The sequence below is a fragment of the Gasterosteus aculeatus genome, chromosome 16 (assembly GCF_964276395.1).
Source record: "Gasterosteus aculeatus chromosome 16, fGasAcu3.hap1.1, whole genome shotgun sequence".
Taxonomy (NCBI): domain Eukaryota; kingdom Metazoa; phylum Chordata; class Actinopteri; order Perciformes; family Gasterosteidae; genus Gasterosteus; species Gasterosteus aculeatus.
In genome coordinates, this window is record NC_135704.1 from 4,086,951 (window position 1) to 4,102,430 (window position 15,480).

Consider the following 15,480-nt stretch of genomic DNA (forward strand, 5'->3'; position numbering starts at 1 on the left):
GTGGGCCAAATGTCTCCGTCGTGCCGGCTATGAGGGTTCCTAGATGTTAAAAATATGTGATTAACAATTTATCAGGAATCAGGAATCAGGAAACATTTATTGCCAAAATATGTCAAACATACAAGGGATTTGTCTTGGCGGTTGGTGCGTGACAGTAGACAGTGTAACAATAGACAACAAGACAGCAGTGCACAAGTAATAAAATAAAATGGAATGCTAATGCAATGGGTTAGTAGAATAAGGCTATGGGTTAGTATAATAATTATCACTCCATTGTTACAATTTTTTGTGTAAAGAGGGTAACCTACACAAAACATACTGAATTAATATAACAATGTAAATCTTGCAAAATTGCATCTAACAATGTAATGTCAATGAAAGTGAGGACAACATCATTTCGAGAATCCAGTATATTTTCAAATTGACTAATGCATATCATCTTTATTTGCCCGTGCCGTAACTCCTGCAGCATCTCATGCAAAGAAAACTGTCCCCTCTAATTTATTTACAGATAGTCATTGATATTCAAGAAATTCAACAGATCGAGTCAAATGAACTGAAATGATTAATAACTGCCAATAATAATGACCTTAGTTATTAACGAGGAAAACTGGCCCAGTAGGTCCAGTAGGTCCAGTAGCCAACGGCTATGATATTATAAAAAGTTACGTATTTGTTGAATGGAAAATCTCTGCTCTCTCTACAGCTCCTTGCACTTAGTTTGACGGTTTGTGAAAAGGATTCCAGAGTTCATTCATGGTGGATTTAGAACAAACCATTGTTGTTTCATGTTTGTGCCACTAGATAGAGCTGTTGACAAATTAATCCTGTGGTGTTGTACAGTGTGTGTGTGCGTGTCTGTGTGTGTGTGCGCCTTGCACTGAACGAGATGGAACATATTGAACAATTTAATTTAGCATGTTAGCAATAGCCACAGTCGTCCTTACACGTGTTTATCAGTGTTCACATGTGCGCTCATTTGTTTTTTGCATGGTTGTTGATTTGCTCGTCTGTGTGTTTCCAATTACTGCATCAGTTACATCTGTGTATATTTATATGCTCTTATTCATATTTGTATCTTTTGTCGACTGTTGCACTTGTACATGTTTGTGTGTTTCACTTGTTTGCATTTTCCCTTGATGTGTGTTTGTATTTGTGTTGCTCTTTGTACTCGTTTCCGTCTACAGGTGTGCTGTGTGGCCCTCGTGGACCCTCGACATGATTAGGGGTCCAGCAGGAGCCTCGGAGCAGGGAGCAGCAGCACGGTGGAGCTGATGGAGTCCTGAGCCGGGAGCTGGTTTCTATTGTCCCCGGTAATTGGATTTGGTCTGGGAAAAGAGATGGCTGCCAGTGAGAGGCTGCGATCATTAGGTGTGAATGATACGTGTGGTGCTGCACACACACACACACACACACACACACACACACACACACACACACACACACACACACATGTCTATACATCTCTACATCAATCTCAAATTGCTGTTTTCATGTCAAACATTATTCTCCCTAAAATGTGTTGTCAGATGATTTTCTAATAGCTCTTCTCCACTGAAACATTGGAACAAACAGGACAACAGCTGCCGTTCTTCCTCTACGTACCGGTGCAGTCGGGCCGCAGCCAAACAGAAAGCAAGAGGCGTTTCATGAAGCGAATTCACTTCAAACTCATCCAGGTTCCCAGCACACCTCTTGCTCCCAACCGCAGGCTTCTTGATTCTTGTTGCGATGGAGAGTTAGCCTGAAGTGTTGCAGCTATAAAACCTCTAAAAAGAGGTTGTTCTGAGGCCAAGTCCAAAGCCAGTGTTTTGAAAGTAGGTAGCGCACATATTTACTTTGTTGTAAATATGTGTGATTAGAGGAGATTGCGGTAACATTGAACAGGGCGCTGCTATTCTGTCATGAGGGCTCACGCCTGTTTAAACACCATCGGCGACTACTGATGATGTATCAGGGTCTCCAAGGGTTGTCCTGTTTCATACGGAAACTTTTCATGTCTGTTTGTTAAAGCATGTTGAAATAAGTCCTAGCTCAGGTACCATGAAAGGTTGTTCCTCTAAAGTGGAATGGGCAAAGCCTTGGTTACTTGTGACAGCACCACTATTTGGGTGGACTTTGGTTCTGAAGCCTTTAATCCGGCATCTTAGTTCTCGACTGTCGCTGCTTTTTTCCTCTGCAAACACTGAGAGAGGGTGCAGCTAAGAACAACTACACACCGGTTGTGTCAAGCAAAAATGTATTATGTAGGGCTTAGTTCAGGTTTGACCAATGAAACTGGTACATTTCCAGGTATAAAGTCTCTTTACAATGTTACCTCCTTATGTTATTATTATTCTCCCATCGCGGCTCAACAGGAAAACGCTGAGAACAGAATAGTCACTTAAAAGTGAAACAGTTATTACGCGTCTTTTTGTGTGCATGCATGTTAAACTTGATCTCGGAGCTGGAGAAACATTTGGGGAAAACACACACATACATGCATAGTGTTTCCATGGGAACCAAGCAGCCACTCCGCTCTTCAATAGCAAGTGAGTGAGTCGGGGTAGATGGCCATTGTGTGTTGTGTGTCTGGGGGGTCGCGGTTGGGGTTCGAGAGGGGTTAGAGGGGGCAGTATTAAACAATGTGCTAGACAGATGAAAGCACTGCACATCCTTAAATCTAATCATAATTTAGTCATCACTAGAAGATGATCAAAATAAAGAAGGAAATGGGCAAGACGGGACAGCGAGGGAACTGAGTGCATGATTCAAGGGAAGGGGGGGGGGGGCGGTGGGGTATATTGATGTTAGATGATGGAGCCTTGTGGACAGATATGGTCTCATTCCTAAAGCTGAAGCGTATTTGTTGCATCCATCTATACCCAGGCAAAGGCACTTAGCCTAAAAGGATTTCTGTTGCTTACAAGCAGCTACACACTGCTGCAAAGACAGTGGAGTCAGTCATAACCACCAACGCCGACCATTCATGCCTTTTCTCATGTCAAATTACAAACACTAAATGGACACGGAGAGTGTAAACTGTAAGACATTTTTTTCCATTTAACAAAAATGTTTTCTGTGAGGAAAAACCTATTTGCCCATGTAGAAATGTGCTAATTAATGTTACATCCAGGGTAAAAGGTTCCCATCTTCATTTGTTTGCTTTTACTGAGCATGTTTGCAAATTAAATATTGTGTTATCTGAGAAATGCAGGAGTGTTATCCTTAAACGCTGCTGCGAGAGTAACTCAGCAGAAGCCATTAGGGCGGCTTGTCCCGCCTCTCCTTCACTGAAGAGAACTTTTGAAGTAAATTCAGACAAAGAGCATTCAGAAAAAGGATGAGGAAGAGGAGGAGGCCCGTTATTTTTCAAATGGGTTTATGGAAAGTGGTAATGATATTTCTCGGGATTCTGGTCATTAATCATTTTTTTTATATTTGGAATAATCCAATTGACCCTTTGCCAAACAAAAAAGATTTTAGCATTTCCCCAACAATATCAAACAAACACATTTGATAAGAAACAATAATTTTAATGGAGCATTTCTCATTTTGAGGAGAAATCATTAGCGGTTTGATAATAAAATAATTACACAGTTTATTACTAAATTTTGGACCCTGAACTTTCGCTGTGTCTGGATTCTTTTGAATCGTCAAAGTTGGTTTGATATTGAACTGCAAGTGCAGCTTTATAAACAGTTATCATCATGGCAAATACATTTTGGGGTGAACCTGTGATGCTGTATTTTCTCCAAAAGCAAACAAACAATAAGTACATTTAAACCACAAAGGAGCAGGAGCTGTCATCCAAAGTTGGCAGGGTATCCTTTTCTACCATATATTTTTGAAGTATTTTGTTCCTTTCTTTTTTAATTTACTGCTGAAGGTTTTTCCAAGAGAAGAAGTAATAGAAATTGAAAAAAATCACATTATTGTGACCTAATTCCTACAAATAAAATGCAAACAATTGTTAAGCGTTGAGTTTAATTTCATTGTACTGTCTCACTAGTACTTCATTAATGTATTGATTGTATACAATAATGGTATAACATTAAAATACATGATTTGTTCAAACGTTAGACGGAACCTTTATCCTGTTGCCCCGGTTTCCTTCAGGGAACTCCGTCGCTGACGGACTGTCAAAATGACATAGTGGTAAACACAGTAAGGTGAGTCTAGATTTCCTTTTTAATGCTTGCGAACGCACCAGTTTTACCCAAAACGCCATCAGTCTGCATCCACACACACGCGATGTTGAAGAAACGAGGGAGCGACGAATTCTGTCTTGTGTTAAAGTGACATTGATCAAGGATGGAGGGAGAGAAGCTAGCGTTAGCTGCTAGCTAACTCGCCCCTGATGACATCACACCAGCTCGGGGTAGAAACAACAGGCCTTTCCAGTCCGCTTTTGCACTAGTTCATCGTGGCATTTTCCCTCGCTGTAACTGAGGGATTGTGGTGGTGAACAGGTCGTGTTAGCCTGCTCGCTCCCGTAGCAGGTGAATGTAACGTTAGCTGCCCGAGAGGCTGACCGCTGCTTCACCTCTGCCCGTGTTTACTGATACAGCAACAAACAAACAAACAAACAATCAGCCGTGCTGTGGCTCCAACCCGGTGGGCTTTCGTTTGTTACTGCTATCTTTATAGTCATGTGTTATTTTCGTTACTCAAGTTACTTTAAGAGTGAGATAACCACTCATTAACTCACATGTGTTTTCTTTTCATTTTTAGCGGCGTTGTTCAGTTTTGATTTCCCCTAAATTATCTTTAATACCTGCATCCTGATCCAGGATGTATAAAAACTAAACCTAAATTGTATGGGTGCCTTCTTTCTGCAGTCGGATGTTACTACTATTAATACTAATCCTCATTTGTATGGACTGATTTGCAACATATAGTGTTAATGTTTAACACGCTGTGCTTTAATTGCAAGAATTTGTTATTTAGCACGAGAGGCTGGTGTGTTTCGCTCAAATTGTGTTTTTTGGGGGTTCTGCTCACTTATTTATTGTCATAAAAATAGTGTTTGTTTTTTCAATCCAGAACCTCACATTATGTAATGTGTATATCTACGTTACCAGTTTTTGTTGGCTGGGAAACAGAATGACTCCGATCGTAAATGGGTCTAAAGTCCTTTAGCGTCATAACCGATCGAACGCATTCTATTCTGTCCGTACTGATCTCAGCCTCATAAGAGTGTGTGTGTGTCAACGTAGGACGGTATGACCAACAATCCACATCACGGTATTTAGAAAGGTTCTGACGGTAGCAATACCGTCACATACCGATGTGACGGTATTGCTTTTTCAAGTAAACACTTTAATTCATTGACCCCGAAAAGGACCGCCGACTCGCCGCTCGCTGGCCAACTCGCTCTAACTGGCCGGTGAGTTGGCTCGTTAGCTTGTTAGCGTGTTTTTTAGCGTGAGAAATTGGATGTGTGGCGGGAGTGCGTGACTAAAGACCGAAATGAGTGACTGTCACCCTCAATGCGTGACCCCTGAGTGAACGGTATGTGAGAGATTCATACCTCGAGGAGATCTTATGCCGGTATACCGTCCAGCCTTATGTCAACGTGAGGTCAGCGGGACGCTCGCTGAGTAACGTGGTGACGGTGCTCATGTTGGGTCAGAGCTCTATCTGCAGGCAGATGATATCACAGAAGCAACTCCTGGAATGCTTGATCATTTATTGAAATGAATCGGAAGAGAATATATATGCGTATTTGTTCATTTCAACTTTGAGTTTGTTTATGTCACACAGAAAGGAACTGGCATAATGGTCTCTTTATGATCTTTATAAAAAAAAAAAAACCTTTTGAATATAATTGTCTTCTTCTTTATTGTCTAATCAAATTTGAGTGGTGGTCTGAAGCATAGTGCATATAGGTTAATAAAATCAATATCTTCCAATGTACCCTCAACAACAACATCATCACGCATATATTGTGAATATTCAAGGTATCGCATGGCCCCGACGAAAAGTTGAATTGCAGTGATGTAATGCCCTTTAAATAATTGATATGTAGAGAAAAGTAAAAGAGGCCAAGTTGTGGGGCAGAAAAAAATCAATGAGGGTGAGTGAGCAGCATGAAAGAAGAAAGGGAGAGAGAGAGAGAGACACACACAGAGGACTGGAGGGAATCAGAAGAGACGGGCGGTCAGGCTGATGGATGTGGACTCCACCCGGGCCGCTTCCTCTCTGCCCGCTCAGTCCAGTGACAAGCAGCTGAGGAGGAAGTCAAGTATTATTATTTCACCGGGACGCGTGAGGGAGGATGATCGTTTCTGTTTGCTGAGGAGGGACAGATGAAGCTCCGGCCTCAGTGTGACGACGATCCTGTTGGTGGGTCGCTGCTTTCCTGCCTAAAGTTATTGGAGGCTCCTCGGAGCAGCGATATAGCAAAAAAAACAACTATTTACTAGACGTACTAAATATGTTGTGGAGTAATGTCTACCTGGGCGGAGAATTAAATGTCTCTCTGCGTGTGGTAGTCGGAGCTTCTCCTTGCTTTGTTTACATGGCCGTGCCTTTCAGTGCATGTGAGCGAGCGCGCCCCACTGGTCGGCTCCCGGGCCGCTGCTCTGCGCGCTGCGATCGGCTATAACGCGGTTACAGCTGACAGCGCCGCCCCGAACAACGCGGTAACGCCCTTGACCCGTTAGCTGCAAGCCGCCCGGCTCCAGACGTCGCCATGTTGAGAGCCGCGTGGAGGCAATAGCCACCATATAGAGCAGTGGCGTCACTACCCTCTGATCTGACCTCTCTCTTGGTAAAGCTCCTATTTAGAGTTTAAGAAAGCGCATGAAAGACTCCTCTTTTATCTGTAATTTGATCATTTCTCACTGTTAGACGTGTTTCCATTATTTGTTTTTGTGCGGCATGCTTCCTCTAATGCACTTCCTCTTTTGCTTTTCCGTTTCTTACAGTAAAGGCACCGATAGTCTCCGTCTGATGACTTCCCAGCCACCTGACGGGCTAGAGTTAGCTGCCCCTCAGAACACCAGTGTGCGTGTGCAGAGGGGTTTGACTGTTCGGAGTGTGTGTTTCCGGCTAAGCAACGTAGTTTGCCACCCAGGTTGGCAGCATTTCGGGAGTCCCAGGCTACTGCCGGACCTATTCAGAAAACTGTAGCCTTGGATAACGGTCCTGTATTGAGGAGTAGAGCAGCGCCTGACTTCAGACAGCGGTTTCTCCCCAAAACCCAATCTTAGTTGTACACATATTACGGTCTTGTTGACACGTGCATAATGCTAACTGGGTTTTTGTGCCCATTTTGGAAACCCATCTAGTCGTGTGACGTCTTGCTCAAGGGGTCCCAGCCATGGAGGGTCTTGAGCAGCTTGACATGGCGGGCGACATCAGCCCAGCCCTCGAGGCCACCGAGGACTTCACCCACTGCATGGATGGGATGAAAGGACAACAGGGCCCGAGCCACGCTCAAACGGGGACCCACCAACCGCCCAGGCAGCCGAAGCAGCCGCGGGAGGTCTCCAGCGCCGCGCTGGGCAAGCTGAGCTCCAGCGGCGTGTGGGGCTTGCTGGCCCGAGAGCAGCCAGAGGTGGGGCCTTTAGGCCTGGCCTGGGCCGACAACTTCAGCGTGTTGGGGTTGGGGGTGGGGGTGGGCTTGAGGGCCGGCAAGAGGAGCAGAGCCCGCTCCACCAACGACCTGGCGGCCCATACCAAGGAGTGCGCCAACAACACCGCCAACTCCGCCGCCAACTCAGCCTTCAAGAAGGGTCACAACCGGTCCAGGTCAGACGTCAACTACCGGCCGTCGGCGTACACGGACAACGGGCTGCCCACGTTGGACTCCAACACCCTGAAGAACATGATCCTCAACCACCAGCCGGGGGGTGAGTTCACAGACGGCGTGTGATATGTTGTAGTAGGCGTTTGTCAGTGCAAATCTTGATCCATTATGGCGCTACAAAGGTTTTGATTGTCCTTGGGTTTATCATTTGATCAGACAAAAAAGACATTTGCCATTTCTATAAATACAAATGTAATCAAAGACATTTTGCCTCCACTAATGTTAAAAATGAAAGGAACGGTGAACTCTTTTAACAGTTTTGTCCCTGAATCGATTCATTGTCATGCGTCAAAACAAACGTTGTTTCATTACATCCAATGTGTACATAGGCTACTTTGTTTCTAATTTTGTATAGTAACATTGTATTATCACGCACCATGTGGTCAGAGCTGATCCACTCAGATATTCCCCAAACTGACCAGCACTAGCACTGTGGCCTCACAGCAAGAAGGTCCTGGGGTCAAACCCGCCAGCGCCTCTCTGGGGGGAGGTCGCATGTTCTTCCCGTGCCTGCGTGGGTTCGTTAATTGCTCAAAATACCCCAAATCGTAGGTGTGTGAATGGGAGTGAATGTTTGTTCGTTTGTCGGCAGCCCTGTGTACTCCCTCATGCAATGCAGGTTGGGATTGACTACAACCCCCCCCCATGGACCCTCTAAAGATAAGAGCAGTGTTTCCACTACATTGCCTTCATGAGGTGAGGTTTCTGTCCAATAACCTCCATTGTTACGAAGGGAATTGGTAAAATGATATGTATGTTAGTTTTTGTGAAGTGACCCATTTCAATTGGCTTAATTTGTCATCGACATGGAGAGCTGTTTTTTCTTAATTGTTGCTATGACTCCGTAGAGACATCAGTCCGGTCTCTACTGGTTGGAGACAATTCCATCCCCTACCTCCTCTCTTTGGCCAATGACCGGAAAGTTTTCTCAGCCTTTGAGAGGCTTTTTCGGAGAACGGAAGTCTGACTATTTGTGCTGCAGACTCGGAGCGTACGCTGCACTTATGTTGAAGCATCCTCAGAGAAAGCAATAATGATAGAAGATGATGATAACTTGAAATGACACAGCTGTGCTATGACAGTCAGTATTCAGGCACAGTGACCGACACACACACACACACACACACACAGCATTTGTTTGTGTGTGTTTTGGCCATCTGAAGGCCTAAGGAGATCCTAAGGGTTCCGGAGGGATAATAGCCTGTAATCCTGTCAGCAAATGGACTCAAATGAGGCGAAAGAAGAGGCAACCCAATTACTCGGCCCCTGATACTGGCCGGATTATTTAGTATTAGCATATGTGTGAAAAGGCATCAGGCTATTTAGTTTGGCTCGCTGGCATTGAAAGGAGAGAAGTAGGAGAAAGACGGTAATAAGCGGAAGGCAGAGTGATTCAGCTCGGCCCACGCGATGTCTCTTCATTCACATTGAGGAGAAAAAAAGGTGGCCTGCTGGCCTTTCCATTAGTGACAGCTGGGCATGTTTAGACGGTAAATGGAAAGGATTATATACACAATAAACATGTATATATAGGACCAAACAAGCCCTATGTAGCTCTTTTGTTTCATGAAATTTCCAACTGAACCCCAAAGGCTTCATTCGTCTGTGTGTCTTTATTCTTGCTGATAATCCTTTTTTCTACCTGGCTCTACAGGAACAGTGTTGCTCCTTAAAGGTATTGTCTTCAGTCTCGATCACCATGGTGATGTGACGGTTCACTCAGCATCTGCAGCTCTTGCTTCTGTCTTTATCTCTTTAACTTGTTTTTTTATGCTGGTTCTGTTTCACGTCCCGATAAATCCATCAAACGCACGTTGTAGAACGTAGACCCTTCCGTCTGCGTCCCTTTCAAAACGCTTTTGGGGTTTTCTGAAAGCAGCGCCCCCCCCCCTACCGTTCTATCAGAGGGGCTACACCGCAGCACGTGAGGCGGCTTGTTTAACGTCTCGAATGACTTGAAGGCAGCGCTGTTTGATAGTTTGTTCGGAGTCCTGAAAAAAAAGAGGAGACGGTAATGGCGATTGACGGCTTGGACTATTACCAGAGTGTGATGTCAGAACCCACCAGGTGGAGATGAAGGCTAATTGAACCGAGCACGTTGTTTCGTTCCTGCCACAATGCCTAATTCTAAATCCCGGCCCTCCCGAGCGTGAAGACTGCCAATCAGCCAGTCCTGATTCCAGCTGCAAACCTATTTGCATTTTCATTCGTCCCCTTAGCAAGAAGGGTTTGTTAACATGCAAAGTCCGAGAGCCGGAGTGACACCGTGTCTACTGCCGTTGTGATAAGATGGATGAGGCACTCGACTCGGCAACCACAGCCGTGAAGGGTTTTGCTTTTTACTTTTCCTCCTTGAGTGATTTAGCACGTTAAAGAACCAAAATGCAATATTGGCCAATTAGAAGGTTCCTGATTCGGGCGTTACAATTAAATCAGATTGTTGGATTGGATTTGTGGAGGGTGATTCCTGGGATTTGAAGTGAACCTCAACTCACAATAAGACGTCTGCTTATTAAAGCCACAACTGGATAAATTAGACTAAAACGTCTTTTAGTTACGTTCAACCATTTTTACCAATTGTAGATGTTTACATGTCTTTTGACCTGCAAATTACCAAATAAAACTGTGACAATATTAGTCCCAGTTTAAGTCTTTAGATTCATCTGTTAGTCTGCAGCTTGTAGTTTTCTGCTGGCCTGCTCTGTGTAGCAGGTGCTATTCCCTCTTCCTCTTTTATATCTATATATGTCCTTCCTTTCTTTTTCATTAGAAAAGTGCCACTTTACTAAGAATTATAAGAATTATTTAAGTTTGAGCCTCAACAATATATTACCAGTCATATGTATTAGCTTATGTCCATAAGTAAAGGCAAATATGATATAATGGTTTTATTGGCTACAATCTTATCTAGAATTGACTTGGATCTTTCCTAATTCAAGTATATTAAATTGTCTAATTTCATTAAATTGAAATTAAAGTTACTGTTCAAAGTGTACTCTTACCCTATATTGACTGTAGCGTACTTTCATTTAAAGCTGATTATTTGATTGTTCAATATATTTACATCAGCACATCAATCACAACATATGTTGTTTGATGGACAAAATTGGTAAAAAGTTGTCCTAAAAAATCCAGTATCCATCAAGCTCTAATCGTTTACCATCACCAGTCACTTTACTGATTTCCCTGTTTGGTTTTGCAGTGTGTTGTATTTGCTTTGGACATTTTACTGGTTCTTTGAGAGAACAAACGCACTGTAAAGTGTATTCTAGAACCCTCATCTAGGGCAGCGTTATGCAAAGGAACAAATAGAGATCTTCATTTCTACGTGAAGGTTGTACTACTGGCGGCATCTAGTGGCGAGGCGGCAGAATGCAACCGAATGAATTTGCAAGGTAAACACAGCGCAGCTCCTAATAAAAGCCAGTGCGGATTCCTGTCCGGGCAGAAGACTCTGAACCCGCCTGAACCGAAGGCCAAACAAAGCGTAATCCCAGGAGCACTTAGATGAGGGTAGAAAACCCCCTTGCACAGCCGACAGGCCGAAACAGGGCGAGGGTGTGCCCTAACCCTTCGGATTAAGAAAACAGCGAGGCCTTTAACAGCGCTTCTTCTTCCTGCCATGGTGACAAGGAACGCTCGCCGAGGAGCAGGACACAGCTGCCTCTTACCAAAACACCAACGCTCATGTCAGATGAGCTACGGGGAACAGATTTAAGGCTTCAAGCCCGCAGCTCACAAAACAAACGTTTGGTAAAACTTACAGTACACAGTCCATGCTGTATTCTGTATATGCATGTATTCATTAAAGGAGTACTCAATGGAAAATGTCTTTTGTGCATGAACCAGTCCATGGGGGACTTTGATGGACTCCACAGTCATGGCAAAAACCTGTACACTCCAACATGGATCAATAAAGAATGGATGAATAAAGAGCAATTATCCTGTTAATGGAGACATTAACAAAACATCAGAGGATGCATTATATTATTCAGAAGGGCTGCAGTAAAATTATAAGAAATATGTCGGATAAAATGAATGCATTAATCAATTAGTGAAACCTAAAATGACAAGAATGCAAACACATAAGAGCCAAAAGTGAAGCTTACAGAGAGTGAGGGTTTGATACTCAAAAGTTAAGAGTGCAGGAAATCTGAATCTTTATCTTGAACACACACACTCACACACGCTTCACTGATCTACCTGTCCTTTCCACCCCCCCCCTCTGCCTCTGCACCTCTGTCCAGATGGTAAAAGCACCAGCGTGGTGAAGCAGGGGGCCATGGAGCAGCGCGAGGGCCCCCGTGGTCGCTGGGCTCCCTGCCACGTGGAGCTGACGCCCTGTGAGCTCCGCCTCTACACCCTGGACAGCAGCGCCAACCGCCAGCTGGGCACCGCCTACTCTCTGTCGCACTGCCAGAGCGTCATCTCGCCGGCTCCCTGTGGTCCGCCCGGCCAGCCCGCCGACCCGCGCGCGCTCCAGGCCCTGTTCTTCAACAGCACGCGCCTGCAGCTGAGGGCGGCCAACCAATGGGAGGCGGCGGAGTGGCGGCGCCTGATGTGGGAGAAGGTGCAGGCGGCCAGGCCGGCGAGGAGGGAGAGCCACCAGCGGAAGGCCGGCTCGGAAAAGCAACAGGTCGTCAACCTCACCGCCGCCGCGTCCCCGTCGGCGCTCGACACCAGACCCGACGGGGACGGCGACGCCCTCTCCCCCCAGCCCAAGTACGGCGTCCTGAGCAGACCCACCAGCCTGCCTCTGTTCAGCCAGCGCTGCCAGGACGTCCTCAAAGCCGGTGTGCTCCACCAGCTGTCGAGCCAGAACAACTCGCGGGCCTTCACCTTCGTCCTGACCAGATCCGCTCTCCGGGCCTTCGCCACCGAGGGCCGCGGGTCGGTGTCCCAGCCCGTCCTCCAGTTCTCCCTGGCCTCCTGCTCAGCCGTGCGGCACAGTCGGGAGCTCGAACACGGGGAGCCGTGGACACACAGAGGGGACTGCTTCCAGGTGGCTTTCCCCAAAGAGGTGCTCAGACTTCGGGCGGACGATCACTTCAAGGCCAAGGAATGGGTGGAGGCCCTGCGGGACGCGGTCGGAGCGCACAGGCCCGCCAAGGAGGAGGCGGGCGGTTCGGGGGAAGGAGCTCCGGCCCTCCAGGGAGTGCTGCTAAGATCCAAACCCTGCAGGGAGAGGAGACAGCGGGAGGCCCAGAGAGCCAAGCGGCAGTCGGTCACCACGAGCTTCCTCAGTATTCTCACCTGCCTGGCGGTGGAGAAGGGGCTGACGGCTCAGAGCTTCAGGTGTGCAGGTAAATGACGCACGCACACGTGCACAAACACGTTGCATATTGATGATTTTTCTCCTTTCTTTCATCCTGATGAGGTTATCCTGTGCACTTTGTCACATGATTCCAACACAAATTGATCCACAATCGGGAGAAATTGTAACATGGAATTCTCAATTAAAGCTTCACAGATGCTTTTACACCTCTTTTCTAGGAAAGGGTGTTGAAAATGGGACATGTGTTATAAATAGATGTCTTTATTTCTGACTGGCAGAGGACTCTTCTCTTTTTATTCTCACAACAAAAAGTAATGGTGTGTGTATTATTTTGAGTAAGCGGGTTGTAATTTCTGGAATGAAACACTGCTTTTGGGTTTATCAAATGTTTTTTTGGGCAACTGGATATATGAGGGCGCTGCCTCTTTAAATGCATCTACCTGTTCATGTCAGGCCTCCTCAGTACGCCCCCCGCCCCCCAGTTATTAGCATCTAGACCTTTTTCATGTCCGCTGCCGTTACAGCCGCTGTCCCTCGTGTCCTACCAGCCCGTTAGTCTCCATACTAGGCCCATAAATGGCAGGCGGTGCTTTCACACTCCCCGGGTGTGAAACGTGGACTTCCTCCCTCTCCTTTTAGGAGCGCTTTGAATAATCACCCCTCACCTCCCCCCCCTTTTTTTAATTTGTAACAACTGGCTTATTAATGCAGGGGCTGCTTGAATGGCCAGCTGAAGCAGGAACAAGCGGCGGGGCCGTCTGGGGGCCACGGATGATAATTGGTCGGCTTAAAGCACCGGAGGAGAGGAAAAATGGCCGGATGAATGAGAGCGAATGAAAGCATCCCGGGGATGCTGCAGTGGTCGGCCTCGATCGGGGTTGTTTGATTGAAGGGTTTCTGGGTAGAGCTGGATGGGGGGGGGGGGGGGGGCAGCTGGATACGTGCTCTTTCTACACACCGCACACCTCTGCTCGCTCTGTCCGTTCATTTCCCTCCTTTTCCTCCCTTTTTCCTTTCAACAATTCATTTGGCCTCGCAGCTCTTTCTCTCTCTTTGTCTCCCTCTGCACCCCCCCCCCTTCCATTTATTTGACTGTATCCCTTCTTTAAGTCTCCTGCTGTGTTAAATAGCAGAACCTGAAGAAAAGCTTTTACACCGTTCCGTTTCAGGGCCTTACATTGTATTCAAGCCCTTTTTCATGGTGATAGTTTTTTGTTTTGTCTCTAAAATTTGCTCTCATCAGCTTTTTAAAAAGAAATCCTAAATTTAGCTCCTCTCACTTGGCATTGTCAACTCTGTTACTTTTCTCACTCATCTTTTTAGGTTTGGGGCCGTTGATTGAATGTCAACCTGAGCACGGAGAACTGTGTTACTCTGTGTTTGGTTGTGAGTTTGAATGTGCAGGGATTATCACAGCGGCTCTAGTAAACTATGCATTGAAGAGCTGTTCTTGGATCTTCAGTTGGAACTACACAGGTCATAATTCATCTCTAGTATTTTCATGTTGTGAACACATCTCCTCACAGGCTTTTTTTTTACTGAGCAGAGCCCGAAGGCATCATAATATAACTGAGCAGAACCTTTGTTCTCCCGTCTCACCAGTTGCTCGTTGTCGGAGGTCAACGAGTAGAAAGCATAAATACTGTCGTTTCTTGCTGAATGTTGCCGAATGACGTTTGTCAGTAAAACCTTTTTTTCACACTGGAATGATGAATATTAGTATTTTAGACTGACTTTGTTCATTTGAACTTGAACCAAAATCAAAGAATTACATTTCCTTTACATCTCAGAGTTGTGTTGTATTTTTCATAAGATTAGTCAAATATTCTGATCTCAGCCTTTATAATTAAACATTTAATGCTTGTGTTAGTAGTTAAGTGACTTGTTGCTCTGTAGTTTATATTTGATTTTGAAGTTTGTCGTGGAGCTAAAGGCCGTGGATCTCAAACCCCCGTAAGACTAATTCATAGAAAATATTCCTCTTCTGTTCTTTAGCTGAATGCATTTAGGATTCATATTCATATATCAAGCCTCTAATCTAAACAAGATCTCTTGATGATCAGTACGCTACTTTCGTTTCCCCTGGTCTCTTTGAACTCGCCCCCCTGCATATGCATGCTTCCTCCATCCATACATATTGGGTCATTGGTTATTTTAACATCAAAATGTATAAATGTATTCAGCTAATTACACATGGGAACTGCTGCGTTTTTGATTCCTTTTGAAGGAAACGGTTAGTGTTCGTTTGAAGACCGGTCCTCCCCATCACCCTGCATCTCACACACACACACACACACACACACACACACACACACACACACACACACACACACACGTTGTGCAGAGTGCGTCCTCACGTTTGGTGACCCCCGTCGTTGCACTGGAGCACATTCTCAGGCCCCCGGTGGAC

The 15,480-nt window shown here is 45.5% G+C and overlaps 1 protein-coding gene across 3 annotated transcripts in view; it reads left to right on the top strand.

Moving 5' to 3' along the window:
* Positions 1-3,989: 3,989 nt before the first annotated feature.
* plekhm3 (pleckstrin homology domain containing, family M, member 3) overlaps positions 3,990-15,480 on the top strand; it is a 32,524-nt gene continuing 21,033 nt past the window's right edge. The window contains exons 1-3 of one of the 3 annotated variants that reach the window (XM_040201670.2): positions 3,990-4,151; positions 6,912-7,838; positions 12,043-13,098. In XM_040201670.2, the coding sequence (XP_040057604.2) occupies positions 7,307-7,838; positions 12,043-13,098 (1,588 nt within the window). In that variant the 5' untranslated portion in view covers positions 3,990-4,151; positions 6,912-7,306. Of the gene's footprint in view, positions 4,152-6,185; positions 6,328-6,911; positions 7,839-12,042; positions 13,099-15,480 lie in introns of those variants that run through there. The other 2 variants (XM_040201673.2, XM_040201671.2) reach the window with 2 other exon arrangements.